This window comes from Petromyzon marinus, chromosome 24, assembly GCF_048934315.1.
Source record: "Petromyzon marinus isolate PM22_M1 ecotype Great Lakes invasive population chromosome 24, UKy_Petmar_22M1.pri1.0, whole genome shotgun sequence".
Lineage (NCBI taxonomy): Eukaryota > Metazoa > Chordata > Hyperoartia > Petromyzontiformes > Petromyzontidae > Petromyzon > Petromyzon marinus.
This window is the reverse complement of record NC_133690.1, coordinates 4,077,448-4,096,897: the sequence shown is the minus strand read 5'-3', so window position 1 is coordinate 4,096,897 and position 19,450 is coordinate 4,077,448. Positions and strand designations below refer to the sequence as shown.

The 19,450-nt window shown below is 49.1% G+C and overlaps 1 protein-coding gene across 3 annotated transcripts; it reads left to right on the top strand.

The window, feature by feature from the left end:
• Positions 1 to 1,723: 1,723 nt before the first annotated feature.
• On the top strand, positions 1,724 to 11,948 carry LOC142928889 (protein Dr1-like). 3 transcript variants are annotated; one of them, XM_076069359.1, is made up of 5 exons: positions 1,724 to 1,829; positions 3,184 to 3,323; positions 5,397 to 5,652; positions 7,372 to 7,538; positions 10,315 to 11,948. In XM_076069359.1, the coding sequence occupies exons 3-5, from the start codon at positions 5,415 to 5,417 to the stop codon at positions 10,474 to 10,476; spliced, it is 567 nt and encodes a 188-aa protein (XP_075925474.1). In that variant the 5' UTR covers positions 1,724 to 1,829; positions 3,184 to 3,323; positions 5,397 to 5,414; the 3' UTR covers positions 10,477 to 11,948. The 3 variants fall into 3 exon arrangements, with proteins under 3 accessions (XP_075925474.1, XP_075925475.1, XP_075925476.1); XM_076069360.1 differs by having other exon boundaries at positions 1,731 to 1,829; positions 3,169 to 3,323; XM_076069361.1 differs by lacking the exon at positions 3,184 to 3,323 and having other exon boundaries at positions 1,732 to 1,829.
• The last annotated feature ends 7,502 nt before the right edge of the window (positions 11,949 to 19,450 follow it).

Sequence of the window (19,450 nt, the reverse complement as noted above, 5' to 3'; positions counted from 1 at the left end):
CAGTGGGATGCAAGTCAAACAACAACCACAAGACAACTAAGATTAAGGCCATCAGTCTAACTCCGTACTACAATAAACAAAAACATGGCCAAAACCAAAAAAACTTTTCGCCATATTTGAAACCATTGGGGGTTTAACAGCAGTGCGATGATGATGCTGGGGGGTGTTTTCGCCCTTTGTGTATTGTCGGAGGGTCGCACGGCAGGGGCAGGACGAAAGGGTACCAGGGGCCGCCAGTGGCCCGCGGGCCTTGCAGTGAAGAACACCGCCCTGCAAGCACAAACCTTCCCATAATGCATTGTGCCGGCAACATTTTAATACTTTTAACATAAATGCGTTTATTCACTCATCCTTTTGTTTATATGAAGGTACTTCCATAATAGTTTTTTTTTGGGTTAGATCGCGTAAATATATAAATGTGTCGTTAAACCCGCCACCACCCGACAGCCAACGAGTAAGGGTTGTCCCGTAAACAGAACGTGGCCAATTCGTCACTAGTACAGCACACCGTTTGTGTGTTGGAGAGCCAAGCCACAACATTTACAATCTGACTACGACGTTTTGCTGTCGCCTGATGGAGCTAGTTGTAATTACTGACGAAACATGATACTCAGATTTAAAATGTGGCTTGGCTCTCCAACACACCGGTGTGCTGTACTAGTGACGAATTGGCATGTTCTGTTTACGTGACAACCCTTACTAGTTAGCTGTGTCGAGTGGTGGCGGGTTTTAGCGATATTTACGCGATCTAACCCAAAAAAAACGTATGGATATTGGTCGCGAAAGCCTACGTGTTAAAATGAAAGTATTTAATAGATACTATTAGATAAATTCATATACCTATTTAACAAATACAAAAACCTTTCACATCAAGCCCCGTGGTATTACCATGTGCTCTGAAGGGCCATTCCTCGAAATGTCGCCGATTATATTTATTTTGTCGATGGACGAGACGAGTGACAAGAATGGCAGCCCAAGGGAGAGAAGACGCACGGAGCAGGCGACCTTCGTGGGGATGGAGCGGTGAGGTCAGCCGCTTAGAGAGATTGTTGCCATCACGGGGGACCGTGGTGCATGGTGACGACTGTGGGGTGGCCCTCACCCAGAGGTATTGTGATCCGAGGACAACGCAAACCATCCGTGTGGGTGCGCGCTTGAACGACAGAGCATCTGCTCCGCCTCTTGAGTGAAGAGTCTTTGAGAGCGGAATGGGAGTTCAAAAGAAGTCACAGCTTGTTGTGAAAGAGCCCAACGAAGAAGGTCGCTGGGTTTAATCTTCCACGAAGCTGCTCACGGTCCACCCTAAACCGCATCCACTTAACAAACCACGGCAGTAGATGCGGATGCCCTAATGCACAAATGGAAATACGGCTGTTGTCATCCTGAACACACCGTAGTACAACCTGTAACGACGTAATGGCCCGATCCACAAAGATACATCACCGCGATACTCCACTCAGCTGGCTCCTGACGCGGTTGTCTGCTGGCTTGACCACCACCTGAATGTGAAATTGTAGTTGTTGCCCTGCATCGAACATCAGCAGCCATACGACAAGGAGAAGTTAGAGTCTCCAAAAACCCTCCACCACTCACCCCCAACCCCTCACCCCCCAAACCCTTCACCCCCCCACCCCTCACCCCCCCACCCCTCACCCCCCACCCCTCACCCCCCCAACCCTTCACCCCCCCACCCTCTCACCCCCCAACCCCCATCCCTCCCCCGCAACTCTGACAACCTCAGACGTCACGTGACGCTACTGTATTTAAAGGGCGATACGACGCCACGTGTGAAGCCACGTGCCGGCGTCCAACAGCTGCACTCGCATACCGTGCGTTACGATAGTGAAGTGCACTTACTACACACAACACTCCTCCTGCACACGACACTCCTACACACAACACTCCTCCTACACACTACACTGCTCCTACACACGACACTGCTCCTACACACTACACGCGACACTGCTCCTACACACTACACTGCTCCTACACACTACACTGCTCCTACACACTACACGCGACACTCCTACACACTACACTGCTCCTACACACTACACTGCTCCTACACACTACACGCGACACTGCTCCTACACACTACACTGCTCCTACACACTACACACTACACTGCTCCTACACACTACACACTACACTGCTCCTACACACTACACACTACACTGCTCCTACACACTACACTGCTCCTACACACTACACTGCTCCTACACACTACACGCGACACTGCTCCTACACACTACACTGCTCCTACACACTACACTGCTCCTACACACTACACTGCTCCTACACACTACACTGCTCCTACACACTACACGCGACACTGCTCCTACACACGACACTCGTACACTCCTGCACCACGCCCGTCACGGTGTTTGTGCGTTCACGTTGGGCACTCCACCAGCAGTGGATATCTCGAACAAGTCAGCCCACTTGTGCTTTGTGGGTTGGAACTCGTGCCTGCTGAAGTTCCCCACTCCCAGGAGGAAGGCCGTGTGACCGATGGGATGTTGTAGGACTTTTCTTTTTTACGTGGAGGGTGTACAGATATGCGAGGGACTCGTACTGTGTGTATTTTTGTGTTGCCGTCATGTAATCTACAATGACGCGAATTTGTATTGTGATGCACGCTATATGAATCCGGTATATTGGCAGCTTACACTGTGCTTGATGATAATGGTGGTTTTCATTGTGGTTTCGAAAGTTTAGCATTCTGATAATGATCATTAATGTTGCAAGGGTTATGAATTGCAATGTCAGAATCGGATAGACTGCGGGAAATCCGACCAAGTGCTGTGAAGCTCTTCATCACGGATGCCCAGCAATGTGCCTCAATCATTGGGGCACTAAGGACCGTGAGAATTACATCCGTGCTCTCGGGTGTTGAACGAGTGGGGTGGGATGTGGCACTGTTCAAAAGAGACTGAGATGAGAACCTCTCGTCCTTCCGGTCCCACCAGTCTTCACGCTGCTGTACTCGCGGCACACATTCCACGGTGGAATATTTTTTTGTGGTGTTTGTCCACCATCTGTGACCCCCCCACCCACCCACCCGACGCACGGCACGAGTAAACGGTGACCGCCATGGCATGAACTAGCACGTGGTGGTTGGTGGTGGTGATAATGACGATGCTCGACGGCTTTGTGTGTGTGTGTAAGCCATCGCGTGAGCAGGCCAAGACCATCGGGCTCACTTAACGAACAAGCGGCCACCACCACCGCCCGTGGTTGTCATCACAGAATTGTAACAACGAAAGAGATATCGGCAGGGCTTTCCCGTCCGTGACCTTCCTGTCCGTGACCTTCTGACACCGGTACTGTAAGGCAATGAGCCTTGCTCGTGGCAGGAGGGGACTTGTGTCCACTCGCCGTGTAGCCTGCACTGTAATTGTTGCCGATATTGTTTGTTCATCGATTTGAGCACGTGCTCCAGTGTCGACAAAAGTCCCCCCTAAAGAGATTAATTTGAACGAGCCGGCTGAGCCAATCTGCCATCTCCATCACAATTGAAAGGACATTTTACTAAGGGACTGCCCGGTAAACGTGGAACGTTCGGCCATCGTTGGTCCAACAGTTCAAACCACGTGCCAAACGTTTTCCCAACGTTCCTTGTTTACTAGTGGGTGTACATTTCGGCCACATTTACAGTTTTATAAGGTAGAACCTATTCCGTACTGTGCGGCGGCAGCAGCACTGACATTTCACATCTTCGTGATTACAAAGCGATCGCAAAATCGGGCAAGATGAGATATAAAAAAAATTACGTATGCAACAAATATGCAAAAACATTTCCGATGTACACGTCATCCAAATGTCTCACAAATAGATTATAAAAAAATATTGATGGGTTTTACCCTTTCTGGCAAAAAAAACAGGAGGTTTTAAGAGGTTGACGACAAATACATTTCTTTTGCAAAGAATCAAGTCTGTATTAACCACACGTGTTTTATTTGTATGAACTCCCTCGCCTCGTATGCAAGAAGGTCGTGGGTTAGATGCCGACCCTGACGCCTGTTGTATATTTTGAACGTGCGCGTCTCTCCCCCTGGTCGTGTGGAGTTTTCTCCCGGGTCTTCTGGTTTTCCCCCTAAACGTTTAGAATCAACACACGTTTCGAGTATTTGGCTGCTATACATTTCCACATGATAAGCCACTTCGTTGAGCTATGATTTGTGGCCAGGGTGCTTCTGAAAAAGAGCCATATAGTTCAGTGGGCCTTACCTGGTAAAAAAAAAAAGTTTGGATTCTCTGTAAAGCTCTGCTTCGCTCTCCGTGCCTGGAGGAAGGGAAGGCGTCTTTCCTCCCTCCTTGCCTCTTGGTGGGCCTGTATATGTATTTCTGCTGACTTTGTACCTCGTATTTGTTCACTCTATGCTGGTAGGTGCAATCCAGAGGTTGAACACGAAATTTAACACTCTTCTGAAATTCGTGGTCCGCCAGGAAGTGTCTAACTGTGTTGTTGGCCTGACTGGTTGTGCTTCACATAATGTTTCTTAGGTTTGTTGAATTCTCGTCTCTCATCTTCTTGTTGTATTTACCTCCATGATTTGTTCTTGACACCTGATGAAGATCGCTTGTGTTGTGATCGAAACGTCGTGATTGTTTTGTTTTAATATAATTTTATTGCATTTCTACCTACGTGACTTTACCGAAAAAACCAATGAGTAAGGCGTCAGCTGTTTGCTGCATGGCCTTTTGAAGAATGCTGACTAATGGCTCGCCATTAGCCTCCTGTCAATGCATCGTCGATCTATGGATTTATATTTTCCATTACGCGTCGAATTCAAGGTTTTCAATAGTAGACTTTGAAATCGGTGAAAGTTGTGCCGAGTTCTTACACTCGAGCTAATTGAGGAAGCGAGAGAGAAGGAATGCTATAAAGTATATCTTTTTTCCTTTAGGCGCTTTTGTCAATTGTTGCTGGATGAAGGCAGTTTGACCATACTTCACCAGGCTGGCCAGTGCAGGTTGAATACGTTCAGTCGATGAATTCGATGCATCCTCAGTGGTGTAGCGATTGGCGCTCGCTGCGTTACGAACCCGGCAACCCAAGTTCGATTGCCACTTGCAGCCCAACACCGGTGACGAATGTCTGCACCGGTCTTAGGTAATCTCGACCTTAAATGAGTACCTGGTGCGGCTAGTAAGCATCAGCACTAGGGAGGCAAAGACGACCGGGCGTGGTGTTAATCACCCACCCACCCGCCTCGGGCACCGTGCCAGCCTTCATTGGTACCCGCGCACAGCACTGGGCCCCCAACAGTCTATTCAAGAGGCCCTACGGGGTGGAGGGGAGGCAGCGATGAACGTTGTTGCCTGTTGAACTTCTTTCACACCGTACGTAGCCCAGCGTTCTGATCTGTGCGTCATTGCGGCACTTTTGTAAGATCGGTGAGAAGGAGGCAATGGCGTCTCCGCTGGGGGTCGGGGGTCCGGCGCATGAAGCCGACCAGGTGACGCTGCCCTACGCGTCCGTGCAGCGCCTTGTGGGCGAGCTGGTGCCGTGCCTGCGCCTGACGGCGGGCGCACGAGACCTGCTGCGCGTGGCGTGCACGCGCTTCGTGCGCCACGTGTCCAGCGAGGCGAACACGGCGTGCGCGCATGCGCAGCGCAAGACCATCTCCCCTGAGCACGTCATCCAGGGTACACACGGCTCCAGCACTGGAGCACTGTGTGTGAGTGTGTAACACTGGGGCACTGTGTGTGTGTGTAACACTGGGGCACTGTGTGTGTGTGTAACACTGGAGCACTGTGTGTGTGTAACACTGGGGCACTATGTGTGTGTGTAACACTGGGGCACTGTGTGTGTGTGTAACACTGGAGCACTGTGTGTGTGTAACACTGGAGCACTGTGTGTGTAACACTGGAGCACTGTGTGTGTGTGTAACACTGGAGCACTGTGTGTGTGTGTGTAACACTGGAGCACTGTGTGTGTGTGTAACACTGGAGCACTGTGTGTGTGACACTGGAGCACTGTGTGTGTGTAACACTGGAGCACTGTGTGTGTGTAACAGTGGGGCACTCTGTGTGTGTGTGTGTAACACTGGGGCACTCTGTGTGTGTGTGTGTAACACTGGGGCACTGTGTGTGTGTGTAACACTGGAGCACTGTGTGTGTGTGTAACACTGAAGCACTGTGTGTGTGTAACACTGGAGCACTGTGTGTGTGTGTGTAACACTGGAGCACTGTTTGTGTGTGTGTGTGTAACACTGGAGCTCTGTGTGTGTGTAACACTGGAGCACTGTGTGTGTGTAACACTGGAGCACTGTGTGTGTGTGTGTGTAACACTGGAGCACTGTGTGTGTAACACTGGGGCACTCTGTGTGTGTGTGTAACACTGGGGCACTATGTGTGTGTGTGAGTGTAACACTGGAGCTCTGTGTGTGAGTGTAACACTGGAGCACTGTGTGTGAGTGTAACACTGGAGCACTGTTTGTGTGTAACACTGGAGCACTGTGTGTGTGTGTAACACTGGAGCACTGTGTGTGTGTAACACTGGAGCACTGTGTGTGTGTGTAACACTGGAGCACTATGTGTGTGTGTAACACTGGAGCACTATGTGTGTGTGTAACATTTGGGCACTCTGTGTGTGTGTGTAACATTTGGGCACTGTGTGTGTGTGTGTAACATTTGGGCACTGTGTGTGTGTGTGTAACACTGGAGCACTGTGTGTGTGTAACACTGGAGCACTGTGTGTGTGTAACACTGGAGCACTGTGTGTGTGTAACACTGGAGCACTGTGTGTGTGTGTGTAACACTGGAGCACTGTGTGTGTGTGTAACACTGGAGCACTGTGTGTGTGTGTGTAACACTGGAGCACTGTGTGTGTGTGTGTAACACTGGAGCACTGTGTGTGTGTGTAACACTGGAGCACTGTGTGTGTGTGTAACACTGGAGCACTGTGTGTGTGTAACATTGGGGCACACTGTGTGTGTGTGTAACACTGGGGCACTGTGTGTGTGTAACACTGGAGCACTGTGTGTGTGTGTAACACTGGAGCACTGTGTGTAACACTGGAGCACTGTGTGTAACACTGGAGCACTGTGTGTGTGTGTAACACTGGAGCACTGTGTGTGTGTGTAACACTGGGGAGCGGCAGTGCATTGGTTAGCGCACTCCGGTACGAATCCCCCGACCCGGATATCTGAACCGGTCCTCATCCTTCCCTAGGTCAACTCAGCCTTAAATGGGCACTGGGGAGGAAAAAAACGGCGGAAATGTTGTCCACTCGCCCTCTCGGGTGCCACGCCGGTCTCAATAGCTGTTCGCAAACAGCGCTTGCCCCGACCTGTCTGTTGAGGCTGCACGGGGTCGAGTCTCTGTCTTGACGCGAGAGCGGCGTTTGCGCGTGCGTCCGTCTAGCACTGGAGCGCCTGGGTCTGGCGGGCAGCATGGGCGAGCTGCGCGCGTGTCACGCCGAGTTCCGTGCGCTGGCGCTGTCTCGCCGCCGCCGCGCCACCCGTCGCCTCGAGGCGCTTGGCGTGCCGGAGCCGGAGCTGCTGCGCCAGCAGCAGGCGCTCATCGAGCAGGCGAGGCGCGAGCTGTTACCCCCCACACCCCCTCCCCCCCGGACCCTTTCCCCCGCAACGCGCGTGCAGTCCCATCATCGCCGTTTACGCTCGAGTATTTAGCACGTTGTGCCGAGTGGCACTCGGTCGCGTGCACAATGCGCGTGATGCTACTGTGCGAGGAGGTACACTAATAAAGCAAACGAGAAGCAACCCCCTCTGTTTTATTAGCAGCGTCATGGCGCTCACTTTGGCGTGAATGCGGTCGTGTTAGCATGGAGCTGCATGTGCAACACGAGTGTGTGTGCTAACCCTTTCCCGTTCCGAGGCGACTGCAGGTTGCAGGCTGGGATGTCCCGTTCACTGATAAATCTCGGAACGCGTAAGCGGTTAGCTTGAATTTTATTTGGAGAGGCGGCGTAGCGCCGTTGTTTTTCAAGACATTGTACTCACCATAGAGAACTGTAGCGACACGACCGCACTCTACGATCGCTGGCGCCAAACTGTGCCACACGCCCTCCCGCATGGCCTTGTGGAAGCTTCGATACCGATAAAAGTTCTTTCATCTTCGTTTTTCTTCTGGTTAAGTACATGATGACGTACTTGTACGCCATCAGAATGGGCAAGCGGCTGGCGCCGTTATCACAGCACCAGGAGCACAGAACTCTCCTTTAGCCTCAAACGTTCATGTTTCAGAATGTTGTGATCAAAACAGCAAACGTTAACGGTGTAAAGGAGTACATGGCAAAGTGGAACCGTGCTCTTTATGAAGCCAACCCACACCACGACGCTTCGAGCAAGCAGAATCGCAAAAGCACATTTAGTCCTCGGACCTAAGAGTTCCCAACCCATTCCTCTCTCCTGGCCAATGCCACTTGAATCTCCCCAAGGGGTTTTGTTTTAGCAGACCCCAGTTTTACCAATTTAATTTCCCCAGGGTTTTGTACTCTTCACCTTCCCTGGCAAATCAAAAGGTGAGTGGCCTCGCACTACGCAAATCGGGGCAAACGCTCGTTGCAAGCTCGTGTAAACCTGGCGCTTCACAAGCCCCTGTCCGTGACAGCGGGCGATGGGGAAAATGCTCCACATTCAAATGATCAGTCATTAACCTGTCGTGGGCTGGAGTGTTCTCATTATTGATCATTTGGGTAAGGTTTGTGTGAGCGATTTATATGCAGCTCACATTTGTCTACTCAAAATTCGCCGTATGCGGTTTGAATTTACTCATGCGGCTATGCGGTCGGACGTGGGACAACATTGTGTGGACTGAATGTGCTACCCAGCAGGCTGTGCGGTCTGACGTGGGACAACATTGTGTGGACTGAATGTGCTACCCAGCAGGCTATGCGGTCAGACGTGGGACAACATTGTGTGGACTGAATGTGCTACCCAGCAGGCTATGCGGTCTGACGTGGGACAATATTGTGTGGACTGAATGTGCTACCCAGCAGGCTGTGCGGTTGGACGTGGGACAACATTGTGTGGACAATGTGCTACCCAGCAGGCTATGCGGTTGGACGTGGTACAACATTGTGTTGACTGTGCGCTACTCAGCAGGCTATGCAGTTGGATGTGGGACAACATTGTGTGGACTGTGCACTACTCAGCAGGCTATGCAGTTGGACGTGGTACAACATTGTGTTGACTGTGCGCTACTCAGCAGGCTATGCAGTTGGATGTGGGACAACATTGTGTGGACTGTGCACTACTCAGCAGGCTATGCAGTTGGATGTGGGACAACATTGTGTGCTCTATGTACTGTGTGTACCATATTCTACTACTCTGCACGCAGCGGTCATCGTGCGGTTTCACTTTGTGCGCCGTTTTATTGGAACGCATTTACCGGATGAAGCGAGGGAAGCCTGCACTCGGGTACTGGGCGATTCTGGCTGGGTGGCGTTGCGTCTTGGCACCCTATTCACAATTAGAACGGCATGAGTTTAAATCTCAGCTGAGGGTAAATTCAGCCAATCATCCCTCTGGGAGTTAATACATTCAGTGATTCTTCGTGTTTTTTCGTGAGAATTCAAGGTGGTTGTTATCCGGCAGGCTGGGTCCATACCGTATACCTGGTAAACATGGAACATTGGGCTGACGTTTGGCGATCGTTTGTCCAACAGTTCCAACCACATGCCAATGTTTGCCCAACGTTAATATTTACTGGGTGAATGACATTTTCCCTGCCAGCTCAGGACCGCCAATGAGTTGGATGAGCTGTGTAGAGACGTGTTTTGAAGGTTTTTGTTTTAAATAATCCTTGGAACATTGATTTATAATCCCTAGAACATTGATGCAACAAGTGCATTGACCTTCAAGTTGACCAAGCATAATGATAATTGTTTGAGTAAGGTCAGTTAATCCAATGCAGGCCATGGACTTGTGCGTGCCTGAGTGTGCTCATGCCATGGACTCGTGTGTATGTTGAACTTCTTTCGCACCGTACATAGCCAACCGTGCTAATTGGAGGTGCAGGGAACTTGTGTGTGTGCCTGCATGTGTGTGTGTGCAAACCACGGACACGTGCGTGCCTGCGTGTGTGCAAGCTACGGACTCCTGCCTGTCTGCGTGTGTGAGTGTCTTTGTGTGTGTGCGTGTTCGTGCGTGTGTTTGCGTGTCTGAGTGTCTGCGTGTGTGCGTGTCTCCGTGTGTGTGTCTTTGTCTCTGTGTGTGCGTGTTCGTATGTGTGTGTTTGCGTGTGTGCATATGTACGTTGTGTCTGCGTGTGTGCGTGTCTGAGTGTCTGCGTGTGTGCGAGTGTCTTTGTCGTGTGTCTGTCTGTGTGTGTTTGTGCGCGCAGGCCCGGCAAGAGCAGACAGAGGTGGCTCAGCACGACTGGCTGCAGATCCAGCGCGCCGCCGAGCAGGCCCAGCGCAGCTCCACCGCGGACAGCCCCGGCGAGTCCTCGGGGACCGAATACATCATCGACGAGGACGACGATGATGACATCACAGACGACTAGACTGCGATGCCATCATTGTGAGCGAGGGAACTGGGCGGAAGACGCGCAGCGGCTGCGTGATGCCGAGTCGTTTTTGTTGTTGTTGTTGTTAATTTGGTTAGTGATAGCTTTCGAACGTCTGACCAGGACGTGACGGTCCGCATGGTGGTGGTTTTCTCGTGCAGCGCAGCTCGACGCGATCGTTTGCAAATTACCCGTAGGGAATTTAACCGTCGGATAATTGCAAAGCAGCCCATCGGTGTGAGGCAAGTGTGTGACGTTCACTCAACACACGCAAGTGTCTCTCGTGAAGCAAGACTCGGCGAAACAATAGCGTGCAGTCGAGCAAGTACAGACGACACGGGTGCCTAGATATTGAGCACCGGTAGGATGGTCTAAACATGACAAACAGTAAAAGCATAACACTCATTCGTGACGATCAATGAAATCGCACGTAGGGGGAGGGTAAATTGTCACATGCTTACCGTTTACTAGGTGATTAGTCACGAACCGTTCGCTGAACAAGCACTAAGAGAACGGTGCACGCATGCCTGTAGACACATGGGGTTGTGTACTTATGTATGTAAAAAAAGTAATAAATGAAAACCCACAAATACAGAAATCTATGGGGAAAAAAACCCCACGTGTTTCTTGTGCAGGCGTCTCGCTTGAGTGACCCGATGGAGTGGTGCCACCCCAAATGCGTTGACTTCCTTCTGGATTACATCTAAGTGACGTGCAAGTCAACGTTTGTGAAATATCCACACAGGCCAAGTTGAGATTCCAATGGCAGTCCCCCGTTCAGCGAGTTTCCCCTCTCTCCGATACATCAATCGGAGCATTCACGCAGCTTCTGGCAGCGATCCTGGAAGTTTTCAGCAGGAGCGTTCCTATTGCATTGTTGCCTTTACTTTCACGCCCTCTGTCTTCACCGTCGCTTGTTCGGGGAGAGCGTGTTGCTCAATGCGTCTTCTGCCTAGGCCGCTTGTGTAAATTCAAGCCGAGAACGGTCGTGGGGCGTGCGTTTTTAGTCCGGCAGTGCGGAGGCAGCGACGGTTGGTGGATCGCGCGTGTTGAGAAACTCTCTGACGTTCGTTACGTTCAAGATGAGACTTAAAAACAAGACTATTGTTGAGCAGGGTCCTATGTTGTGACGTTTGGGCAATTCCATGCAAGGCCGTTTGGCAGGAAACCAGAGCACTTGGAGAATGTGCATGCATGCGCGTTGAGAACACTCGGAGCTCAACCCAAATTGACTCCTCGATACATTGCCGTGTTTCCATCACTAGACTACTGCAGGTGTTCCAGCAAAAGAGACGGGGGAAAGTTTTGCATTCAAAGGCAAACATTTGTCATTAAAATGTTAGTGTTGGACAAGCGCTATTATCAAGCACATGCTGACACTCATTTACGTTTTTGAACGAGCGTGATGATGAAGCCGACAGTAGCTCCGGCTTGCTACCATTTCTTATTAAATCGGAACATTGCTAGGACCTTTTTGCTTTATAAATTGTCTGCTTTGAATGTCCACACACAGCCAACAAGAACAACCGCCATTTGCTACGAAGTGACGGTGACGTCACCACAGCACCTGTGCCAGCCTATATGCACTTTTAGGCTACGTGAAGTGTCGAACGCCCGCTGGCAGGTCATGGACAGACCCAGGTGCCATGGGTTGACTGGCCGATGCACAATCTGTGCCCCCTACAATGCCAACTTGCTGTGTTTTAGCCGCCCGGCGCTCCACTCATTGTTGTGAGCGTCACTCCTCTGCCCTCCTTTGTTGCTGGAGGGCGGTTGCCTCCAACTGCCCTGTAGCATCCTTCACGACTCTCCTCCACAGAGGCCAATCTTGACACCGCTGTTACCAGTTATTGGAAAGTCCATATCCTCTTGCACCACATAATTCCATCTCTTTTCTAGCCCGTGCTGTGTCTGTTTAGCACCCTTTATCCAACCAAACAAAAGCTGTATGGGCATGTGTGCTCCATGACCCAGCCAACGCAGCCTTGGCTCCTGGAAGAGCTCACCGATGGGACTGTCCAGATCTTTAGAGGATTTGTGAACTCACAAATCCAGCCTGGTTAAACCCAGGATTGATCGTAAGCATGGCAGCCTGAATGTTTCTAACTGGCGAAGATTAGAGGGTCCACATTTCGCAAGCATAGAGAAGGGAGGACATGACTGTGGCCGACAGAACCTGAAGCTTTGCATGACCGGGTAGCTTCCATACAGCGTTACATCGCTGATGAAAAGGTAATGCCGCTGGACTGATTCGGAGCGACACCTCTGCTGTCAAACTGGAGCTGGCTTTTGCACACTGCCCAGGTATGGTGGAGTGTTCGATTACACTACCCAGTCAGGTGCTTAGTTTTGGAGCGGCTGATGGTATGGCCTCGCCTCTGGATAGCACGTTCCAGGTTCAGCGGCAGCGTCTCCAACCCTTGGTGAAAAGCAATGACTAGATCATCAGCATACATAACATGGTTGACCAATAGGGAGCCATTTCTCGACCGCACCGGAGCATCGATCAGCCTCCCTTTGTATCTGTACCAGATGGAAATTACTCTGGTACAGCCATTGAAAGCTCAAACTACGTGGTCGAAAAAGGTGTTTTAAATAATGTAGGGGCCAGAGGATAATAATGTCGCACCCCAAGGTGAACAGGGAATGGCTCTGACTTCAGGCCTCGTCGCTTTACCCGGGCCCGCTGTCCTTAATGATTGTGAGCCGAGTGTCAGGGACTCCGAAAGCATGAAGAACAACCCAGAGCCGAGAGGCCTCTTGATGGTATCATAGTGCCTTGACCAGGTCAATAAAGCCAGAATGAGTTGGAAATATCCACGGTTTACCCCGCCATGCGCCAGAAGTCGGCAGTGTCGTGAGCGAGCCATAGCAAGGCCTGTGCCTTGTACTATAATTGTAAGTGTGGGATTACTCTCCAACACACAACCGGTGTGCTGAATTAGTAACGAATTGGCATGTTTTGTTTACATGACTAACCTTACTAATTGGTTGTGTCGGGTGGGTTTACCGACATAATTATATGATCTTGCCCAAACAAAAACCTGTATTGTGTACGCTTGCTGTTGGTTGTGGCTAGTGTTGTTATTGTAGTGGTGTCGGTTCGTTGGTGGTAATTGTGGTTGATGTTAGTGGTGGCTGTTGGTGGTGATATTTTAATATTGATCATGGTGGTGGTTGACGTTAGTTCCCGTTCACGGCCAACACTGGTGACGATAATCTAGACCGGCCTCCCCTAGGTCCACTCGGCCTCAAATTAGTACCTGGTGCGGTGTGTGAAAACATCACCACTGGGGAGACAAAGGCGATCGGGCGTGGTTGTTGGCCACCGACCCCCTCGTGTACCATGCCGGCCTTCATTGGTGCTCGCTAACAGCACTTGCCCAAACAGTCTGTTACGGCTATATGGGGGATCTTTGTCTTTGGTTGACGTTATAGGTCGTGGTGTTAGTTGTTGGTGGTGATGGTTGTTGTTGATGGAAGTAGTGGTTGTTAGTCGTGATTGTAAGTGCCTTGGGTTTAGCTGGTGGCTGGTGGTGATTATTGTTCGTTCTGGAATTGGGCTTGTTGTTGTCGTGGTGTTTTGTGCTAGTCGTGTGCTGGTGGTGGTAGTTTGTTGTCGGGGGTATTGTTGGTTGTTTGTTTTAGTGGTGTCTGTTGGTGTTGTGGTAGTAGCGGTGGTGTATTTCTGTTGATTGTTGGTGGCTTCGTTCGTGTGGTGGTGGTTGTAAATGGTGGTTGCTGTTAGTTGTGGTGTTGTTTTTGAGGTAATTGTTGTTGGTTGTGTAGTTGTCGTTGAGGTGATTGTTGTTGGTTGTGGAGTTCAGATGATTTGCTTATCAGCTTCAATATAGTCTCTCTGTTCACCAAGGTACCTGTACCTAACACGATAGCAATCATTGAAGACTTGGTCCAACAGAGACTGAATCCTGATGTACCAACTTTGGTGAGGCGCTGTCTTACCAACATTTACTTCATCTGCAATGGTACATTCTACAAACGAAATGAAGGCACCCCTATGGGTTCTCCCTTATCACCAGTGGTAGCGAATGTCTTCATGGAGAAATTTGAAACAGATGCCATTCTGACATCCACCAAACGTCCTTCCCTGTGGAAGAGATACGTAGATGACACTTCTGCCATCTGGCCACATGGCCAGTCAGCACTGACCCATTTTTCAACCACATCAATTCCATACACCCATTAAATTCACCATGGAAGTGGAAAATGATGGCAAGCTACCATTCCTGGATGTTTTGATCGAGAAGAGGCCTGATGGCTCTTTGGGACATTCCGTCTACAGGAAAGCCACCCACACAGATCCCTATTGAAAGCCTGACTCCCTCATCAAAACCACACCATAGGGCCCGCTGCATCTCCGACCAGCGCCACCTAGCCAGTGAACTGGAGCACGTACACCAAGCCCTGAAGATGAATGGATACTCAGACCGCACAATCCCCAAAGCTGTAGCCCCAACCATGGGGAGACAACCATCTGAGGACCCAATCAAAACCATCACCTTGCCATACATGGCATGTGTTACCAAAAAGATTTCCAAAATCTTTAACAAACACAAGATCCAGGTCCGATTCAATACAGTACACAATCCGTGATTTTATCCCATCTGTAAAGGATGTCATCCAGACATGCAATACCCTGGTGTCTACAAGCTAAGTTGTGTCTGCGGCAGCAGTTACATTGGGGAAACGAAACGACATGTCTCGGACCGTGTTCGCGAACACAAGACAGTTTTAAAACACGGCAGAACCAATACCTCTGCAGTGGCTGATCATTGTTATAATGCTGTGGGCTCGCACGATATTGTTTTTTTCCGAGACCAAGGTACTCTGCAAACCTTCGGGCTACCATCAAAGATTTGTTCATGAAGCCATCCAGATGTATAAACACAGACAATTTCAACCGAGAAGATGGGTATAAGGGGCCGTCCATAAATTACGTCACGCGATTTTGGACGATTTTTGACCCCCCCCCCTCTTCACACGGCGTCACAAAAAGTCAGACACCCCCTCAAATATGACGTCACAAACCTCTGCCCCCCCCCCCCCCAAAAAAAAACTGCTTCAAATCAAATTTTGATTTAAAGCTTTCGCGACTGCAGTAATTCATATCCTTAGCTCTTTCGGTAAAGTCACGTTGAAGGGAAACAACAAAACAATAAAATATATTGTTTTTTATATATTTAATTGTTTCCCTTCAACGTGACTTTACCGAAAGAGCTAAGAATATGCTTAAAATCACTTTAAACTATTGTCATTGTAGTACGTATTTAATGTGGCGCTGCACTGATGTTGTAGGATACAATTTTTAATAAAAAGTCTTTAATTAAGCAGAACGTACTCTTTGGTTCTATTCGGTAAAGTCACGTAGATAAAATATAAAACAACAAAAATCACGACGTTTCGGCCACAACACAAGCGGCCTTCATCAGGTGAAGGGATCAGGCTGTCTCGAGGACAGCGCTGGAGTGAAACACAGCCACGCTCAGACCGCGGACCTTTAAGCTGTGTGTGAGGAAACAAGGTGCATTGACAAAGGAATTAGCATTAAAAAAATTGCATTTTATTGGCCGACTTAGCATAGAGGTGGTGTACGTGCGGGTGGACTTGCCGTTTGGCGCGGGGGGGGGGAGTTTACCTATTGATGGTGTGAAAAGGGAATTTTTAAGAGCTGCGAAAGTTTGGGGTACCACTACTTGAAAAATATACTGTACCATTGAAAATTATATTCTTAGCTCTTTCGGTAAAGTCACGTTGAAGGGAAACAACAACACAATCCAGAATCTGCTCAACGATGGAAGTTACTCAAAAATAAAAAAATGACCCTACCAATAGCCTAGCGATAAAAACCAACAAGATCATCACAAGTTCGACCTCCCTAATCGACCCAACTAAACGTCCCTCCCTAAAACCTTCTGCTATAAGACCCCCTAGATTCTATGGTCTTCCCAAGATTCATAAAGAAGGCACCCCACTACGACCCATCGTATCCACGATCAACTCCCCTACCTATAGACTAGCCCGTTTTCTGTCAGATACCTTGCTGCCTTTCACTGGCAAGACCGCCTCAGCAGTACTTGACTCAGCACAATTGGTCTCGGAGGCGGCGCCGCCGCAGCGGCATGGTGCTGGAGACGTGAGGGGAGACTCCGGCCAGAGACATGGGCTCCAGGATCAGGTACAGGGCTCCAGGCTCAGGTACAGAGACTCCAGACTCAGGTACAGAGACTCCAGGATCAGGTACAGAGACTCCAGACTCAGGTACAGAGACTCCAGACTCAGGTACAGGGCTCCAGGATCAGGTACAGAGACTCCAGACTCAGGTACAGAGACTCCAGACTCAGGTACAGAGACTCAAGATTCAGGTACAGGGCTCAAGGCTCAGGTACAGAGATTCCAGACTCAGGTACAGAGACTCCAGACTCAGGTACAGAGACTCCAGGCTCAGGTACAGAGACTCCAGACTCAGGTACAGAGACTCCAGACTCAGGTACAGAGACTCCAGGCATAGGTAGAGGGCTCTGTGAAGGTTGTAGAGTCTTAAATTACAAGCATACAGCTCCGTATCCCTGCGTTCACCTTGTAAGAAATGAGTGGAAGAGATACCTCCTAAGAACCACCTCATCAGTCACTCTCAAGACTGCATCTCCCTACAGAGTTTCCTGGGCTTTCCAAGTGAACAAATTCAAATATATTCACGCGCACACACGTACAAAAAAAACATGGACATTATTTACAAAATATACTTTGTAAAATAGTAAGGTTGAACAAATTAACAAAGTATGGACATCTGAAATGTGAGTTTTTTAAAGGTTGGTTGATACCACGTATTCTGTCAAATGTGTAGCATTTGTTTTGGAATATTGTACCATTACAGGTAAAAAAATGTTTTCTTGATATGACCACTTTGATCAGAATATTTATTTCGACTGGAGGAATCCGATGGGCTGGCGGAGGCAGAGCGGCTGGTTGTTTTAAAGGGCAGGGCCTAGGGCATGGGTTGACAAATATGTGGCTCTTTAAGGACTGCTGTTTCGTGACGTCGTTTATTAAGGACCCACCGTCTCGTATTCACCACACAGTGCATTTCGGCTCTTGAAATATTGAGTTTTTTGTTATTGAATTCTAAAACAAGTGGCTCTACTTGTTATTTTTTGGTTTGCTGGCACCTGTCCTGGGGGAAGGGAGGATGAGGTTGTTTTCAGAATGCTCATGAAGGACACAACTGTGACTCCGTAGAATAGCTTTGAATTAACAGCATAACGGGTCTTTCAGACTTGCTTCAACATGATTCGTTTGTTCATGCCGACATTACCGAGTGATGCGTTGTATACTGTGCTGTGTTTGCACAGAGGCCCCAACTTGTTGAAATGAAAACGGCTAGGTTGGCACAGTGGGGAGGCACGGGTGACGATTCATCTGCCAGTGATCTCAATCAGTCAAAGCCATGGCACCTGGGTCTGTCCCGTGACCTGTCAGTGAGCCTTCGACACTTCACGTGGCCTCAAAGTGCAGCTAGCCTGGCACAAGCGCCGTGGTGACCTCACCTGCACTTAGTGGCGAATGGCTGCTGTTTTTCCTGTTTACGTGTTTACACGTGTGTGCGTTGACATGTGTGTGTGTGTTTCCACGTGGGGGGAGGGGTAAGTGTAGCGGTTAGCACGCTGCGCTTTGATTCCCGCTCACGGCAACACCAGTGACGATTACTTGAACCGGTCCTGGGACTCACCTCGGTCGACGCGGCCTCAAATGAGTACAAGGTGCGGTGTGTAAACATCGCCACTGGGGAGACAAAGGCGGCCGGGCGTGGTGTTTTCCACCCCCCTCTCCCCTCGTGTGCCGTGCCGGCCTTCATAGGTGCTCGCTAATAGCACTTGCCCCTACAATCTGTTAAGGCTACACGGGGGAGCTTTTATCTTTATATTCTTGGTTCTTTCTGTAAAGTCACGTAGAAGGGAAACAATAAAATAATAAAAATATAAAATAATAAAATTCTCACGACGTGTGAAGGTTTTCACACCTGATGATGATTGCTTGTGTTGCAGTCGAAACGTGAGAATTTTATTTTTTAAAATCTTTTTATTATTTTATTGTTTCCCTTCTACGTGACTTTACCGAAAAAAAGTAAAATTCTCACGACGTGTGAAGGTTTTCACACCTGATGATGATTGCTTGTGTTGCAGTCGAAACGTCGTGAGAACTTTATTTTTAAAAATATTTTTATTATTTTATTGTTTCCCTTCTACGTGACTTTACCGAAAGAACCAAGAATATGAATCCTTGCAGTCACGAAAGCTTTAAATAAATAAAAAAAGATCTTTGTTTCCACGTTGTGTGCGCGTGTTTACGCGTCGTGGTTACACAGTGCGGAGTTCACGCGCGCACAGAGATCGCTTCGAAGAAAATTCCGCTGTCAGTCAGAGAGGCATCGTCTTCTTTGCGTGTAACGTTACAACATAACTCAGCAGGCAATACGCCAACCTTGTCCATCAGCCACACGGACCTTCTGGGGGAGCGCATACTTTCAGCAGAGTTAATTCAATGCGCGTACACAATCAGTGCCGCCGCAGTTTTGAACCGCCAGGCGGCGGTTGTGCGGTCGTTGCGTTGTGTAATAAATAATATAAGTTTTTTATTATTATTACACGTTTTTTATTAACTCTATTGTTGTATCCTCAAATCTTGTAACTCAATTTTTACCCACTTCCCAATGTGGTATCGACTGCAAACCTGGCATGCTTATGTCATACTGATGACAATACTGTATCCTATCATAAAATAAAAAAATATATATTTTTACAAATTCTTTTTAATGTTATTTTTTTCTTGGGTCTAATTGTCCACGCTCAACTGACGTTGGCTGTAAAGCACCACGGTCCCTTACGTTGTGGCGAGCTTCGATTCCACTCCCTGGAGTCGTGGAGTTCTTTCAATACTAGTACGGTACATTTTA